The sequence below is a fragment of the Falco punctatus genome (assembly GCF_963210335.1).
Source record: "Falco punctatus genome assembly, chromosome: 7".
Classification (NCBI taxonomy): Eukaryota; Metazoa; Chordata; class Aves; order Falconiformes; family Falconidae; genus Falco; species Falco punctatus.
The window spans coordinates 9,915,481-9,933,760 of record NC_137587.1 but is presented as its reverse complement, the minus strand read 5'-3'; the positions used below and the strand labels follow the sequence as shown (position 1 = coordinate 9,933,760).

The following is an 18,280-nucleotide window of genomic DNA, read 5'->3' as shown; positions in this document are numbered from 1 at the left end:
TATATGTCTTGTGGCTTTAGTACATTCACAGCCCATTCAGTAAAACTCTGTTTTTTTCTACTCTAAGCAAACTGTTTGGTCTCATTTTTTGGTAATCCTTCCTACAAAAGGCCCTGTTAATATTTCCCCTTTACTTATTTTTTCTTCTTTGCCATGCAGTAAGAGCTGTAACTAGTTGTGGAATTCCTGTGGAGTAAATATCTCTGCAGCAAGCGGAGCCACTGAATCACAAGTGGGCAGCAATAAATAATGCACCATTTATTATCCATTGATTACCATTGTGATACCTGTCGTAAGCATATGTAATTGAAGCTGTTTCTAAGCTGCCTCCATCGGTCTGGCAGCCTTACTTGTTGCACTTTCAATGCGGGTAGCTTGTCCTGAAGTGTGAGAGACCTTAGATTTCCTCTGATCTTCGTTATCCTGGTGGAACCACACTGACCTCGGCAGGTTCTGGATGCGCAGAGGTGTCTCTTTTTGTGGAACAGGCTCCAGACTGCCCAGAGCACATCAGTAGTGGTTTCGGTGGGGAGAAAGGGGCGGAGACAGAGAATTTAAAGTCATTCAAATTGAATTGGAAACCTTGGTTTTGACAGTGTGTTTAAGGTTTATATTGCTTAAACTTACCTATTGTCTCCATAAGATAAATATATTCAAAAGGGACGACAACATCCCTAAAATAATTACTAGATTTAACTTAAGACTCTCTAAATCAGACAACTATAAATATCCCTGGGAAATATCTCTTAGTTGTTTAGATCTGGCTTTAGTAGTTGAACTTGCTAATTCTCCACAGGCATCTCAGCATTGAAAGCTTGGCTGAGTGAGGACTGGGAAGTGCCCGTATAGAACAAGGCCTTTTCTCCTTGATGCCTGTAGCAAACAAGAAAGAAAACAGGACAGGGCTGCTTTTTCCATTCGTTGTTTTCCACTTGATGATATAAATGGATTAGTATCATAACAAAGCACATATTGGTGTATTAACAAACATTTTAATGTATTTTTATATATCAGACTTCCTCAGTAACCTATCGGACTTCAGACAAAATGGTTGCTATACTTTCTTTCTTTCTTTCTTTCCACATGCTATTGCAGCGGCAATGAGCAGAGTTCAAGCCACTACAGACTACTTAGGGCCTGACTGCCTGTATCTTAACTTCAAAACAGGGGAAGAGATAATGGTATACTCCAAACTTTCAAGGAAAAATGAAAACTTGTGGACAGGAAGTGTAAGTACTTCAATCTGAAAGACTTTTGCTATAAATAATTTAGATAGCGTAATAATAGCATAACAACTGCAGTTTGCTTGCTTCCAGAGATCTTCCATCTCTTTTTGTAATATTAGCCAGTCATGGATCAACACAGTGCTTGGGAGATGGGTTATTATCTTCACATAAAAAAGAAAAATCAAACCTTGGCAAAGATCATTCACAGAGCGGCAAAGTCAAGATCACAATCCAAGTTTCCAGTCTCCCTCATCTAGTGATTTGGCTATAATGATTTCATCTGGTTCCCTTAAAAACACACAGGTCTATCAGGTCAGGTACCTACCTATGGGTAGGTAAGGGTCTGTGGGTAAGAAGGTTTTACAGTTGTTTAATCAGCAATCCAGTATTGGGACCTGACTTCACAAGTGCCCAGCAAAAGTTCCCAGAGAGGTTACCACACGTATTTGATTTGGAACAACTGTTACAACAGCCATGTGGTTATGTTATATCTAAGAAGGAACAGATACGCTGATCCAAATCCAACTGCTAATAAAACGGTGCAAGTGGTTCAAAACCAGAAGATACTGGCAGGCTTTTTTTTTTTTTTTTTTTTTTTTTTGGTAAAAGATCTATCACATTTATTGTTTAACAGTGAAATTCTGTCTTCCATTTTTCATCCAAGAGTATTTTTGCAGGTACCTCACTCTTTCTTGCTTTCCAAGATGTATTGCTCCATTAAAGGCTATGTACAATGCTTTGATGTAAAGCCAGTGGTTGACTTCTTAGTCAGACTGAACCTTACTTGATTCTTTTGGGCATTATCATCAACATGTGCATTATTTTGTATATAATTGCCATCTTTTTTTCGCCGTTTTCTCTTCAGCTGGCCTCTTACCTGAATTTCATATCCTACTTTTCTCGTAACTTATTATGGGTCATTAATTATTAAGGCACAATTTTTCTCCCGGTGGACTCAATGGGAAATTTGCAGCCAATTTTAGTAGGAGCTGGTGGACACCACCTGTGCACACAACACTGACTTCAGTTGCAGCAGTGTTAAGGCTACTGGTTTGGTTCTGCACAAAGACTTCTTCATAAAAATAATACAGAAAATAACAGGATGGAGTAATATACTTTCCCTTGCTCTCTGACACGGCAAATGGAACACTTTTTTGAAGAAAAAATAAATCAATCTTTTGACCAAACAAAATGAAGGGGTAGGGGGAAGCCCTAGAAACTTCTTATTTGTACTTTTCTAGAACATATGCAAGCACTAACGTATCACTGAAGTTTAAATACTCTCATTCCTTTTATATTTTTTACAGAAAGGAAAGGATTTTGGATATTTCCCAAAAGATGCTGTGAAGGTTGAGGAAGTTTTTATCGTGGAAGAAGTTGAAGTGCTCACTAGGGTAAACCAACATCACCAGATTTTCCAATGTAGTTCACAGCGGCTGAAAATTTTAATATTCAGTTAGAAATTCAAGTGTCGATGCATATTTTATTTCAGATAATTCAAACCATATTTTTTTCATTATTGTTCCATTTACATGTTTATTGTCCTCTAAAATAATTTTTATTTAATTAATTATATAGAACCATTAGGAATAATATAATTACTTCCAGTCCCTTATGTAAAGCTGCACACACATGTAACTACACAGAAAGAAAATAAAGATATAATGCTGTGCTACACAGTACTGTAGAAAATTACACATGAAGACATTTTAAAAGTTAATATTGTTCTTTTAGGAAACTGATTTCCTTTGTCTTCACGGAGATAAGTACACTCTTGAAAATGAAGATAGCACATCACATGGTCACAACAAAGAAAGAGAATATTCATCATCTGATGCCAAATCAAAGCTGCAGGAAGATGAACTCTTCAAACATACAAAAGACTCCATGCAAAAGGAAGAAAGAGCTGAATCGGTTTCTGAAAATGATTCCACAGAATCTCACACTCAGGAGGAGTCGGCAAGCAAAAAGTTGGTTAGAAAAAATGAGAACAGAAAAGATGATACCGAAGAGGAAGAAATGCAAAACAGTCTCCCACTAGAGACCATTCCAGCTCAGTCCAGTTGGATTGCAGGATGGTTTACCATGGGAAGTAAAAGCGATGAAGAGCCCTTAACAGCCATTACTGAATCTTTGGAAGAAAATACATACCGAGGCAGAAAAATATTGGTAACTGCTGAAAATGACTTACAGGAGACAAATGACAAGGAGGAACAAGAACCCCCAGCATCTGTTTGGTTTCAAGGTGGATTGACAGACCTTCTGTATTTTGCTGACAAAAATGTGGACATTGGTTTGGCATCAGAAAAAAATGAATCACCAATCAATGATGTTTCTGGTGTGCCTGGACACTCCAATAATGAACAGGAAACAACAGTCACAGAGTTACTGACAGAAGGAGAAAAGAGCGAAAGCCAAGAATCCAAACTGAATTGGTTTAATTTGGATTTAAGTAATATTCTTAATTTTGGCCATGCTGAGAAAGATACAATTGCAATGGAAGACCAGCAAAGCAGAGAAACAGAGGATGAAGCAAATAAGGATGAAGAAGTGCAGACTATAGACCAGGAAGAATCGCACATGGACAAAGAATCAAAAGAAATGGTTAAAGCAGTGACAGATGAAGAAGATGAAGAGAAGAATGCACAAGAAATAACAGATTCAAACAGTAACATGCCAAATCCTGGGGAGATACCAGCACGTGTGCATACCCTTAAAGACACCAAAAGCATGTCAAGTAGTGGAGAATCCTCTTTTGATATACTAACAGGTGACAAAGAGAAGCCAATAGAACCTCACAGTTCAGAACAAGACTTTGTATCAAAAAGCCAACTGCTGGAAAACACTGAAGTGAAAAAGAGAAACCAGGAGTCAGACAGCAGACATGACCATTCAGGTTGGTATACAAATACCTCTAATAGTTTTATTAATTATAACATGGACAAGTATGATAATCAACAGTCACATAATCAATTGCATCAGATCATATTTCTTCTTCTCTTAGCCCACCTCAAAACTGTGATCCCTCAGACACAAAAAATACAGAAGAAAATCCTGACATAGCTGAAGAACAGAACCATTTCTTCTCTTTTAGTCGTTTTGCAGACAGAGTTTCAGAATTCAACAGCCAAAAAAGACCAAGTGCAGAATTTGCAAGATTATGATAAAAAAAAAAGAGATATTTTTTTAAGTGAAGAAGCCCCTCAAACTGAAAACCACGATGAAATATTACAAGGAAATAATAACAAGTAAATCAGAGAGTTAGCGAGCAGTTGTCTGAAAAGATGAGGGTGCAATCCAAGAAAGCAATGTTTTCCTCACTAGCTGTGCAAAATAATGAATGCAGTCATGGAAAAGCAAAACATTTTGTCAAATTAGTAATAGTGATGCTTTCAGATTTTATCTGTTGAAACACTAGTGCAACCTGAAGTATCTCAAAGACAGCATGTACCCTTGTTTAGTTACTCCAGTGCTAAAGATGATGTTTCTAAGAGTAGTGAAGGTCAGGAAAACACCAATATAAAAGGTTATTATAATGACTCTGTCTCCAAAGATTCTCTATATTTACCTTCAAAATTGAATTTTGAAAATACAGTGGAAATTATACCTCATCTGCAGGGAGAATAAAAAATGGAAACAGTTGAAACAGTGCAAAAAGAACAAAATAACCTCAACACTTGTATACAAGAACCTCTAAATTCAGAAAACAAATTACCAAGTTATAGGGAACTACCAGGAACTGCAGATAATCATCTGGGCATCAAGAAGACCCATGTGACAGCGAACAAAGTCTTACTTTGGAAACATCTGAGAACCAGTCAAATGATGTGGCACAGATCAAAATTCAGTATCAAAAAGCCAGTTCAAAATGGATGATGACATAAAAGAGAAAATTCACTAACCAGGGAACAAAAACGACCCACTAGGGTTTTATGAAAACATCATCAAAGATTTCAGTCAGGATATTTTGAATGATGAACAGGATCAGAAATCTGAGGAGTCCCAAGAACTGATTGCAGACCAACATTTCTCTCCTTACCCCTCATCTAGTGGCTTCAGTTTAACAGGCACCAAAACTTCTGAAGAAACTGGTCACTTGGAGAATTACAGAGTTTCAGAATGGAAGGTAAAACTTGCTTGCTGACAATAGAAGAGCTAAGCTTCCATAATAATAATAAAAAAGGCCTCAATTTAAGCCTTAATAAAATACTATTATGAAAAGAAACTGAAGCCAAACATAATGAATGAGGTGACAGTTATACCTCCAAAAAGAATCATCTTTCTCTTCAGCTGGCAGTGCAAAATAACAGAATAAAAAAACAAAAACAAACAAAAAAAAAACCAACCAAACCAAAACCCAACAAAATCTACCAGATTAGTAAAGGACAGGACAACACTTGGTGCTCTTGCCTCTCAGGAGAGAAGCTACAAACTGAAAAAATTCCTATAAACATGCAACATCAGAAAGATGAAGCAGAAATAACACAGGAAGATTCATGCTCCCAACGTGAGCTTCTGGTACCAAAGAATGGGTCAGAGGACAGTCCTAATCCAGATCTTAGAAAGAAATACAAAAATTACATGTGATATAGTAAAATAAGACTATTCTGTAACATCAGATTTAGGCACATCAAGCCGTTACAACAGTGCAAGATACAAAAACATAGAAAATGAAACCGTTTTGGAACGCATCATCAAAAGACAAAATAATACCAAAGTCTTCAACTGAATTCAAGTAAAAAAAAAAAAAATTATAAAGAAAATGTATTAACAACAAAAGTAACAGAGCAGTCACATGGTATTAGCCTGACTGAGTGTGAACTTTTACCCTAGAAGCTTTCTACAATAGAAGACAAATTTAAAGAAAAAAAATATAGCATGTCCAATTAGTATCTCCTCAAACTAGAAATTCAGATTGCTATTAAAAAAAAACAGATTAATTGGATCTTGGAAACCTGGGATTGCTCAGAAACCTGGCTGATAAAGTACATGTTGAAAAAGAAGACACTGTTGTAACTGAATAATACTGAAAAATTAATTGCTGTGACTAAAACAAGATAGGAGGCAGAAAGAAAAAAAGAAAGAATCTGAAAATCAAAGAGAGTCCAAGTCCAGGAACATAAACAATAAAAATCATATTCTCACAGAAAGGGTTCCAGATAGTATTTTTACTAGACCATCGGGGTTCTTTGAAAATATATTTAGTAAAACTAATAATTAAGCTTATAGAAAAAGAGTTTGAGGATGCATGTTTTGTTAAAAAAAAACCCAAATGAAAATAGGGATGACAATGGGGCTGGTAGAATTACATACTGCACAGAAGAATGAGACGGAGTTAAGAGAAAAGGAATCTGAACAAGAAAAAGATACTACTAAATCTGCAGAAGATGCAGAAAATGATTAAATCAATTTAGAAATCACGCAAGATAAATTTGAGGAAGGACAGCTTGGCATTTTGGAAAAAATACTGCTGCAGAATCCAGCGAAAACAAGCAAACTGGCAAAACCATAGTAAGGCAGACAAAGTTCACGTTCCCAAACCCAAGGAAAACCAGGCAAATATTGTATGAGAAACACTCAGATTTACCAAACCTGTGCATTACATTCCAACAATTTTATTTAAAGTTAAGATACTAAGCAACCTGCAGAGCATCTCTGCAAGGGAAGCAAACTGATGCAGCTGCACCAGCAATTTGAAAAGATTCTTTGAATTCACAGCTTTACTCACGTAAGGACAACACTTTGCAGAGGAAACAGGTGATTGTGTCTGCACAAAGGGGCACAATTTCAACATTGGGCAAGAAAAATGTATGGAAAAAAGGAATGTTCCTCTAGAGCTGCCAGAGCTTTTGTCTGCTATAACAATAAAGTGTGCAGCCCAAATTGCAGCTAAAGGTACTGGGCTAATGCTTCCCTATCAGTGATGTAGCAAGAACAAAATGTGCTTCATTTGAGGGAAAAAAATACAACAGCTACAACACTGTCTCCTTCTGGTGATTGGAAATGAAGTGGTAGCACACCTAACTAATAGTAGTTAATGACTTACTTATGATATTTTGAGGATCTAATAGTGCAGATTTAGTTAATGCAATGGTAGCAGTTAAGAGCCAGTTACTCTTCCTCACTTTTGACTATTGGACTATCATTTGTGATGTGTATCTTTGGCCAGTACTGGCTTGAAGCATAGAATTAAAAAATTAATTAATTTGTAATTTTATTTTTATTTTCTTACATCGGCCAAGCAAAGTGTGGGGTTTTTTGAAAATGGTATTTTATTGGCATCAGGCAATTTGCTCTAAGTCACTGAAACTGAGGAAGTTGGGTGCCTTCTGCACAAGCATGCCTGTAGTTTCTTGTATTTCACAGTAAAGTGTGTTAGACTGTGGAAAGTTGTTAATCTTTAATCCTACATCACATTTTTAATTTTCTTTTTGTAAAGCTTTTTCCAGTTTGTTTGAACAAGCATTTCTTCAATCATAAATGCATAGCATATTTTTACTCCAATGTAACGGTCCAGTGTTTGGCTTTAAGTTGAGGAAAATAAAAATAAAAACCTCTGTAGAGGTTAATATCTTATAAAAGCGTGTAAGTTGAATCCTTTGAAAATAAACATGACTTCCTTTCACAATTATTTGCAGGAATAGGCACTAGAAGAAAGCTGCTAGAAGAAACACCAGAGGAGTATGAAATGAATGCAGCTGCAGACAAGGACTGTGACAGTGACCAACACTCAAAAGCAATAGCAGTTCTTGCAGTAAATTCTGAAGAAAAAATGGACAGTTCAGTAGCTGACTTCCCATTTGATGTCAAAAAGCCTTTCTCAGATGCCATCCAGAACTATGTTCCAAGTAATGGTAAGTTTAAGTTTCTTAATTTTAAGGAAAATAAACTTGCAATCTTAAAAAGAAGGTTGGAATTATATTGACAATTGTAATGTAAAAACTTTTTTTTTTTTTTTCCCTCCCTTATGAACAAACCAGGAGGCTGGATATATCAGATACTTCTCTGCTTAAATGCTCTTGAGATCAGGGAATCAATAAAATCTGTATTTTCAGCATTCGCAAGTATTATCAAAAAGGTAAGAGTTCTTTATGTGATACAATGTTGACATTAGTGCAAAATTAAGCCAGTTATTGGTTGTGTTCTGCAACAAAGTGCCCCTAGAAAAAGAAAGGAAAAAAAACCCTTCCCCTTGCTTCTGAGGGTATCTGAGAACCTAAATGAGATAGAATAAGAAAATGTCAGGTTAGCTACTGTTCATCTGCCTCTCGTGTTTGCACTGCAGTATCTGATGAGCTTAGTGTGCTGGATTTTTTTTACAGAACAGCCAGGAAAACACTTTTGTGGTCAAAATACCAGCATTTGGTGTGGGTTTTTTACATGAAACTCACAGCTCCCTCTAGTTCCCATAACAGTACTGGCTAAATTTGCTTGGACTTAGAAAGTTTGTGTTAAATAGGTAAAATAACCAGAATACTTCCATTAAAAGGTAATTTCAAAGCCTTGATTCCCAAATATTCCCATAGTTCATAGTTGCATTTAAAAAATAATTTTCTAAGCAAATATGTAAGATACAAAATGGGATTATGATTGCTATGGGGATGTCTTTAAGTATCAAAATGTAGGAACAGAGTGAAGGTGGACCGTACTGGACATAACTGCATAGGCAACAATGTGGCCACAGGAATGTGAGAAAAGGTAGATGTTGTTGCACTGTCCCCTCTAAACTGAAGAGTAATATCAGGTGAAGTGGTATATGGTAAAATTCATTAATTTTGGTACTTTGGTTTAACTTTGTTTAGATTGGATAAATGATGTTTAAGAACCACATACATTTGTTCTCGTTTTCCAGTGTACTTACATAGACTCTGGCTATGTAAATGCTGAATGTAAATGCTGCTAAATTGCAGCCTAGGACAGGAAAACCTGAAGGATTATTTTTTTTCCCCCTCTCATGAACCAGACTGGATTTCAATGCTCATTGATAGTTCACTGTATGGCCAAAATCATTCTTGTATTGTTTGATATGGCCAAAAAAGGCACTTGCACATTCTGCCCATCATTGTCTCTTAGTTGGTACCAGCTTTGCAGGCAAGTCGCTCACCTTGCACTTCAAAAATAGAATTAGTGTATGTTGGGGGGAAAAAGGGTGCATGTGGAAAAATAGTTATGGAAAAAAAGAATACAAAAACAGTCCTGGTGAATGAGATGATAAAGAACCCATTGCCAGGTGGCATTGCAGCTACGGTTCCTCGCATCTTCCCGTGCATTTGTGTATCAGCAGCCCCGGTACGATGGATTTGTAACAAACTCAGCTGAAGAAATCTAGTTTAAATTATATTGAACTGCCCCGAGCGTGAGGCGCGGTACCCCGGCGGCCGTGGGGCGCGGTACCGGCTGCGCACGTACACAAGGCACTTGCGCAAGCGGCCGCCGGTCCTTCACCCACCTGTTGCCCTCCCCGCCCCCCCGCCGGGCGAATGGCGGCGCCGGCTCCCGGTGTGGGCACAGGGCGGCCAGGCGGCACGTCTCCCCGGCCGGAGCCAGGCCTCTCCCCGGGAGTCTAGCCCTCAAGAGTTTTATTTCTGTAAAGACGCGGGTGCGGATGGACGCAGCAGGCTCCAGCGGGGAGGTGAGTTTCCCCGCGCAGAACGCCGACGGGGAGCGGGGGCAGGTCCGCGGCCAGCGGGGCCCCGTCGGTGCGGCCCCGTCGGTGCGGCGGGCGGGGGCCGGAGCCGTGCGTTCGCCGAGGGGAGCGGCCGGTTCTTCCCGCCTGCGGCCGTGACGCGAAGGCAAGGTCTGGCGGGAGAGGTGCGGGAGAGCCCAGAGCCGCCGGGCTGCCCCGGGGAGGGCACCCCTGCGGCCCGGCTGCCCCGTCGGCTCTGGAGCTCGGAGCCGCGCCCGGAGGCACCCCGCTCCCCGGGCCGAGGAGGAGCGGTGAGGCCTGCGGCCCGCTGCCGCCATGGCACTTACACCTCCCCCGGCGGTGGTATCTCCCGCTCCCTCCCGCCGGTGGTGGTGTTGCGCCCCCACTCCTGTGGCAGTGGTACAGCCCGCCGCCCCCTTCGGGCCCCCCCGGCCGCTCCCACCTGTGCCCGCGCTGTTCCCCCCCTCGCTGTTGCACCCCCCCGCCCGGCGGCAGTGGTACAGGCCGGTTGTCTAGCGGCGAGGCGGAAGGGGCCGCGCGGCGGAGGGCCGGGGCGGCCGCCCGCGGTAAGATGGCTGCCGGCGGCCGCGGCGATGCTTTGGACGTTGCCACCGCCAGCCTCTGGCTTGGCCTGCGGGAGAGCGCGCAGCGCTACTGCGGCTGGGTCTTGGAAGGGGCTCGCAGGGTGAGTGCGGGACCCGCCTCCGCCCGGGGCCGGCGGCTTGTGCAGCGGCGTTGGGGGAAACGGCGCTGCGGGGGGGCGGCGAGGGGCTGGGGCCTGAGGGAAGCGGCCCGCACCGGCCTGTGGCGGGGCCGGGGGGCCGGGCCGCGCCCGTCCTGCTGAAGCTGTGGCCGCTGGGTCGAGAATAATGGGGGTCTCTAAAAGGCAAAGCGGTGGCACGAAGGCTCCCTGATGGCACACGCACGCACACCCCTCTTGGCCTGAGATGGGGGCAGCCTGACCAGTTTATTAAAGAAATCAAGATTAAGGCTTTGCTGCACAGTAACACGTTCTTAAACAGAGGGCACACGTAGTACGTGAGCTGCATTCAGCAGGTTATATCTTTGAGTAAGTAGTGGCATCCGTTTGCAAATAGAACCTGAGTTAAAGTGTTTAAAACGTGTTGAAGCATTAACTGTGTTCGTACAAACCCAACATACTGAACTTGGTTGAGCAGATTTTTTTACCAGTAAATCATAAAATTCTTATTAGCATTGATTCTTCCAACAGTGAAACATGTAGACAACTCACTGGAGAATTTACCGTAGGTGTTAGGTTCTGAAGGAAAAGTTTTCAGAGCCTTATCTAGTCATCATCATATCTTGCTGGAACTATTATTTTCTTTTTTTTTCTTCACTTGGTAAACATATAATTTAAAAATCAAGGGCTTATGTTAACCATTTTCTCAGAGTTCTGAGGAAGAAAAATGTGCAAGCCTTGGAAGTAAACCAAGTCAACATTTAATGTCTGTTTCTGTTGAAAATATTAACCTGTTTTCCTTTAGTTGAAGCTTTTTACGTTGTTTTTCAGGCTGTGGCTTCACTCCCTGAAGGCATGAGACCTGGTCCTGATCTGTACGGTTTCCCGTGGGAAATAGTGATTTGTGCTGGCATTGTTGGAGCCTTTACAATTCTCTTGTTCCTGTATAGAAGTTACCAGTCAGTAAGTGTCATGGTTTAACTGCAGCTGGCAGCTAAGGACCACGCAGCTGCTGGCTCACTCCCCCTGCATCAGGATGGGGGAGATAATCAGAAAAGTGAGAAAACTTGTGGGTTGAGATAAAGACAGCTTAATAGGTAAAGCAAAAGCTGTGTGTGCAAGCAGAGCAAAACAAAACAAGGAATTCATTCACCACTTCTCGTTGGCAGGCATGTGCTCAGCCATCTGCAGGAAAGCAGGGCTTCATCACAGCTAATAGTTGCTTGGGAAGACAAATGAGACAACTTCAAACGTGGCACCTCCTTTCTTTTTCCCTCAGCGTTACATGCTGAGTGTGCTGTCATATGGTATATCAAGTTGCTCGGTTGGGGTCGGCTGTCCCAGCCGTGCCTCCTCCCAGCTTCTTGTGCACCCCCGGCCTACTTTCTGGAGGGGTGGTGTGGGAAGCAGAAAAGGCCTTGATTCTGTGTAAGCACTGCTCAGCAGTAATGAAAACATCCCTGAATTGTCAACACTGTTTTCAGCACAAACCCAAAACGCAGCCCATACTAGCTACTATGAAGAAAATTAACTCTATCCCAGACAAAACCAGCACAGTAAGTGTTCAGATTACATGCAGATTGTGTAGAGTGCATTAATGGTTTGAATTGAAGTTGGTATTTTGTTCGAGATATATACTGTTTCAGCATTTTAAATCTGTTGTGATGGAGTTTAGAATCCCTCTAAAAGAGAAATCGAGAAGTAGTCAGTTTTGTCAAGACAGTAGGTGTTTGGAGGTGTACCGACTGACTTGTCGTTAGAGGAAATGCAATGAAACTCACTGTAGTAAGGCTTCCTTTTTCTGTCCCTTTGTAATTTCTACACCAGGCTTTCAAAGTCAGCCTTAAATTATTTTCACGGGGTATAGAGGTCTTCCCTAGGGCGTATGTATTGCTGTGTGTATTGATGTCTCTGTGACTACCCTGGCTATAGCCAGGCCAGCTCAGGTCTTTCAAGGTAATTTTAAGCAAAAGCAATCCAGATGGATTCCCATCAAGGGAGACCTTTTAAAACTTTGAACAGTGACCTTGTTTCTGTTTATCGGAACAGTGAACCAATTTACTGTGTGCTGTTGGTGAGGACTAAGCTGATGACTTTGAGAAACACGGTACTGAAACCTTTTAATGCACAAATCAGATTACGTTTTTTGAGGTAAGGGTTGTCTTCTATTGTGAGTAAGTAAGGATCTGCGTAATAACAGCTGCCTACCATACTCTCCTTACTAAGGAAATGGGGTCACTGTCCATAATTCAGTATTCTGAATTTCTCCCCAGTTTTTATATACTTCTTAATAGACAGAATGTGATTTTGGTGCTTGGTGTAATGATGCTCATGTTTGAAGATAGGTTGTGTAGCTGTTTAGTTTTTTAGATATGAGCAACTGCATTTTTAGGGTTCTGACATCAACTCAGATCTGGAAAAATGCCACCTTATTCTGCAGCAGCAATTCAGATTGTTTGGAAGGGGATTTGTATAAGTTAATGTACCTGTAATTCGGGTCATTCCTTCTGTTTTCTAGCAGCATCCTTCTAGGTGGTATGAAAGAGGCATTTCAGCTGAAATAAGTCAAGCAGTACCCCTAGTATTGTTTTCTTCCTGCACATGTGACTGAGGCATTAGATAAGATGTTAATGATAGGTTTTTCAGTCATCCGTTCTTAAAACTACACTGACTGCTCTTTGAAGAATTAGTGGTTACTTACTCAAAACTAATGGGGCTTGGTTTGGCTTCTTTCTCCTCCCTTTTCTATTACTTGGACTCCCTGGCCTTACCATGGTTTTAGATGAGGAAGAAACGGAAAATCTGAGGGACCCATTGTATGTTCGGCACATGATCCTGGCCCAGCCTTGAGAGGAATGCTGTGTTGTAAATTTTGTGTGGGTTCAGCCAAGTTCTGCGTCTGTCACGTTGTCCAGGCCATTTGTGACAATTCTATCCCACAGTTGGTTAGATTTTGATTCTAGGGCACTAGACCCCACATGGCAGTTGCTGATTTGGCAATTCCCACTGAGTTGCATCTGGGCAGGGTGCCCATCAAGTAGTACCCTTACTGCTGCTCTGTTGTGTTTATAATGTATTGGGGGGGGGGGGGGGTGTCTTTATAGGAAGTTACATCTGAGCTGGCATGTGGAGCTCCCCCCTCCCTCCCCTTTTGTTATCTTTTGGCTGTGCATATCCACTAGCACCTTGTGTTGGCACTCACGGTTATGTGATTACTATACAGAGGTATGTTGTCAAAGTGATCCAGGTGAAAACTAACCTCCTTTCCCTTCTTCTTTCTCTTTAATTAGAGTGGGAGAAGGACAGGGTAAACACACAGCCATGGAGGGAATAAGAGCAGAGGATGCAATTGCTCATTTTTAACAGCAGCCTGTATTTATATATACTGCATTTAAGTTTCATGGTTAAACTGATATGGAACCACAGCTTAAAAGATTAGTTTTCAGATACTACGCAAGAGTAATTGACCAGATGTTTTCAGTATTTATTCTTTTTATTTCAGGTTAGAAGTCGACTTTATGTAGGTAAGCGTATTTTTTTATACTGTTTATTTGGAGTATGACTTTCTTCTTTTTTTTCTTCTTTTTTTTTTTCTTCTTTTAATTATTTGGATGTTGCAACACTTAACTGTCTGCCTTTTTTTTAGGAAGGGAAAAACAGCTTGCCAATAAAATTGCTGAACTAGTTGAAGACAAATGCAAAATTCTTGAAAAACTCAGCCTTTGCAAAAAAGAGGTAATGGTCCTCACTTAATTGCTTTCAGATGTGTCACAGAAAACGGTTCTATTTATCAAGTATTTAAAATACTACACTTATCTAAAAGTAAGATCTTTAAAAGCTTTTAAAATGGTTCTTTAACTGCTTCTTCCTGTCAGTGCCTTTAAGTGCACCAAGGTGTTAGCAAGCTCTACCTTTAACTCATAATATGATATATTTCACTGGAAACAATTTTAAAATGTCTTTGCTTTATGTCACTGGAATAACCTACTAGGGCTAAGGCTTTCCTGACTTCCAGCAAGGAGCATTTGTGAATGTTTAGATGGTGGCTATGTTTCAGACTAGAGCATCATGAATTAATGCTATTATTTAAGCAGTTCTTTACGTACATTCTGACGTAAGGTATTTCCTTTTCAGTTTGAAGATTTAGAATTGTCTCTGAAGGATGGTAATGTTATGAGAGAATCAACAGACACATCTTTTTTTGAGGTAAAAAGATAAGTGCAAATTATTAATTTCTACCATTTAAGGCAGTACTTTGGGAAAATGCTGCCACTATTAAAAAAAATCACACCAAAACCAACAAAACCCCAAAACCTTGTTTCCATTGAGAGCATTGTTACTTTAGTCCTGAGTTACTGAAAATGATACAGAAGTGAGGCATTTAAATTGAGATGGCTTTGTAACAATTACATTAAAAGTGATTGATATTAGAGCAAATGGTATATTAGACAGTATTTCATTTTCTAGAAAGTAAATTGTTCCTGTTTCTAGGAGAGTGAATAGTGCATGGAGTATTTTTTTCTCACATCACATTTAATTCAAATATATTTTATAGGCTACTGGAGCATAATTGTAAACAAAATCTACCACTACATTGTTTATATCCCTCAAACTGAGAACAGATTTGTAAAAGATTTCTGGAAAATTGAATCAAATACCTAATGGGCTTTATAAAATGTTTGTAACAAAACCCCAAATAGATTTCATTCTGCACCTCAGATCCTGTACAGGTTTTGTTAGCATGCAAGAGTCTCTAGAGTACTTTGAGATTTATCCTTGATAAGGTGAAATTTGTTAAACTTACGTTGCTGTCATATTTAAGACGTACTTGTCTTCATATATAATTAATGTCAAATGTTTTATGTTTACTGTCAAAACAACTTGATTCAGGAAATGCATGAGAAACTGAACAAGTCAAACTCGGAACTCAACCAAGAAATCGAAAATCTAGAAAAAGAACTGGAAGAAGAAAAATCTAAGCAATCAGAAAATGATAACTTGGTAAGAATAAATAGAGTCCTGTCATACTGCCTGTAGCATATTAGAAAAATGACACCCATAAAGGAAAATACACCAGAGAAGAAAAGGGTTTTTTTTACTGATTTGGTAGTAGAACCTTCTTAGTTTGAAAATTAAAATAACTTTATTAATTGCCTAGTCCTTTTTGGTCAAATCTGTGGAAGAAGCTATATGACAACTAATAATTTTCAGGTGGCTGAAATTCAGAAGAAAGTGGAGTCTTTAGAGAATGAAGCAAAATCTATACAGTCACAAATTGATGAGGTATGTCCAGTCAAGTTTCTGTTTTCAAATCTTTGCAATTTCTCTGTTCTGCACGTAGTTGCTGTTTAGGGGTTTGGTCGTTTTTTTTTTTTTTTCTATTAAGGGTGCAGAAATAATATGCTGTGTAAAACAAAATACTTTATAAGGCTGAGTAATTTTGTGTGACTTGATTTAGCAACTTCGAATTTCATACAGTGATTGGCATTTATTGGGAAGTAGTTACCTTGTGTTTTCTTTGTTGTCTTACTCCACCATGATACATAGTGTTGCAAAACTACAGTCAGGAAAAACTGTTGAAACTGTAGGGAAAATATGGGAAAATATAGAACGCAGCTGCAAAACCTAAGAAAGTAAGTCAAATGACCATTGTGACTCCGCTTACATCTTCACCTATACTATTTAAACAACATGTTTTATTTCACTTAGGCCAAGTCCACCTTAAAAGTATATCAGGTTAATACAGAGAGACTCAAGACATCCATTCAAGATGCAGTAGATGAAAACTGCCATCTCCAGGAAAGTGAGAAACAGGTAGGTTCTTCCTGGTTATCCTTACGATATTTTATTTTCTTATGACGCTGTGTAAATATGATTTCTCCAAGGAGCTCACCCTCAACATGTTTGTTAATACCCCTGAGTGTTCTAGGAAATGGTATGAGGATGAGGACATGGCTTTAAAATGATTGTTGGAATAACTTTGTCTGAAATAGTCCTGTTATAAAAAAAGAAATTAGTATTTAGAGGAATATTGTGGGGAAACATGCATAGAGTGAGAAAGAAAGCATGTGGTAATATAAGACTAGCAAGAATTTTGCTGAGACCTAGAGGAAAGCAGAAAGATTTGAGCAAGTCTGCAGCTAGAATCTTTTACAGAAGCAGAGTGAAAATGCTTATACTTGATCCAGAAATTAAATTGCAGAGTATGCAAAAGGCAGGTAAAAAACTTACTGTAGTACAACTGTGGATGAATTAATGAAAAGTTAGGTAGGTAATAAAAAGGGACAGAGAAGACTGTTCCTTCCCAAATTTTAGCTGTTTATTTTCCTCCGTGCCATAGCCAGATCCCAAAGAATGCTGATTATTTTAAAAAGTTCGGTGTATCCAATAGTTGTCCTGTGCAGTAACTGGTTTACAATGAAATTATTCTATTTTTTTTCCTAACAAAAAATATCTCGGAACACTAAATGTTCCATGGAATGCTTTTGGGGCTGGGGTGGGGCAGGGGTTGGGTGGTTTGGGGTTTTTTAATGGCTATGTGCTTATTTTCCGAACTGGTGATCTCCTTGTCTGAACAGTAACCTGATAGGTATCTTGTTGGGGGGAAGGAGGAGAAGTACAGGCCTGTTGGTTTTTAGCAGTCTGATAAAAAGCTGGGGAGTGCTTTAGTCCTCTCCATCAAAACCTTGTGCATGTCAGACTTAGTGATTCAGAACAAAGAAAAAAGGTTACTGGAAATAAAAGATCTGCAGGAGGAATATTTAAGTTCTGACAACTCTGTTATCAGTAAAACTTTGTATTTTCCTCTAATTTTAGGATTACATGTTTGTGACCACAAAAAAAAAAAAAAGGCAATTTTATTGGGTGCTATGAGTGTAGAAACACTAGATTTGGTGTTAGCACCGTGAGACGAAGTTGCTTGATATTTATTTTCCTTCGGGAATCTTTGTCTAATGTATACATCCTTTTTGTTTCTGTGAGGAGGAAGGGTCTGGTCTTGGTGCTTTATTTCGAATGTAACAGTATACTTATGTAATAAATTTTGAGAATCGGTACACAAAGTTTTCATAGAGAGGGATTTTTTTGGTTTTTCTCTGGTAATGTCTTGGGTTCAAACAGAAATAATCCAATTATTTGTGTGAAAAGAATCTTCTTTCTTTCGTTTTAGTAAAAAATAGTACTTAGAGTAAGATAATATTGAGTGCTGACAATGACTCTACATTTTATAGGCAATCATTTTATATCAAGCAAACCCAGGAAAAAAAATCAGTAAAAACAACTCCCAGAGTGTAATTAATTTGCCAGGTTCCTAGATAAAACTAAGGTTCTTTGCATTTGTTCAAGATAAAATAACCTGGGAATGGTTGTTCCGTAACCATATTATCTGGGATTAATTACTGCACTTTGTTGTTAACTGAGCTTTGTTGCAGTTTTTAGTATTTTGAGACATTTGTGTATATTGTATTTTGGTAAACCTGATGAGAGTTGATGGTACCTGATAAGGAAGGAAAAGAGAGTATCTGCTTATTTGTGTTTGCTTTTGTGAGGTTGTGTAAGCATGTGAATTAGTTTGCTGTATTAGATCCCTTTTTTATTTTTCTTTCTTACTTTGTTTTTTTAAGATGGAATTTCACTTATGCGCAAAAGGTAACAAAGGTGTTATTTGTTCACAGAAAGTAGAGTACTTTCTTCCTCTGTCCATTTGCA

At 39.4% G+C, this 18,280-nt stretch overlaps 1 protein-coding gene across 5 annotated transcripts in view; it reads left to right on the top strand.

The window, feature by feature from the left end:
- Window positions 1-18,280, top strand: part of MIA2 (MIA SH3 domain ER export factor 2) — a 46,445-nt gene that overhangs the window by 4,919 nt on the left and 23,246 nt on the right. For 2 of the 5 annotated variants that reach the window (XM_080395286.1, XM_080395285.1), the window contains exons 1-8: window positions 9,960-10,558; window positions 11,405-11,536; window positions 14,076-14,097; window positions 14,220-14,308; window positions 14,708-14,779; window positions 15,464-15,574; window positions 15,785-15,856; window positions 16,283-16,387. In XM_080395286.1, the coding sequence (XP_080251412.1) occupies window positions 10,445-10,558; window positions 11,405-11,536; window positions 14,076-14,097; window positions 14,220-14,308; window positions 14,708-14,779; window positions 15,464-15,574; window positions 15,785-15,856; window positions 16,283-16,387 (717 nt within the window). In that variant the 5' untranslated portion in view covers window positions 9,960-10,444. Of the gene's footprint in view, window positions 1-1,095; window positions 1,230-2,533; window positions 2,621-2,960; window positions 4,123-7,864; window positions 8,081-8,206; window positions 8,305-9,210; window positions 9,859-9,956; window positions 10,559-11,404; window positions 11,537-14,075; window positions 14,098-14,219; window positions 14,309-14,707; window positions 14,780-15,463; window positions 15,575-15,784; window positions 15,857-16,282; window positions 16,388-18,280 lie in introns of those variants that run through there. The other 3 variants (XM_080395289.1, XM_080395287.1, XM_080395288.1) reach the window with 3 other exon arrangements.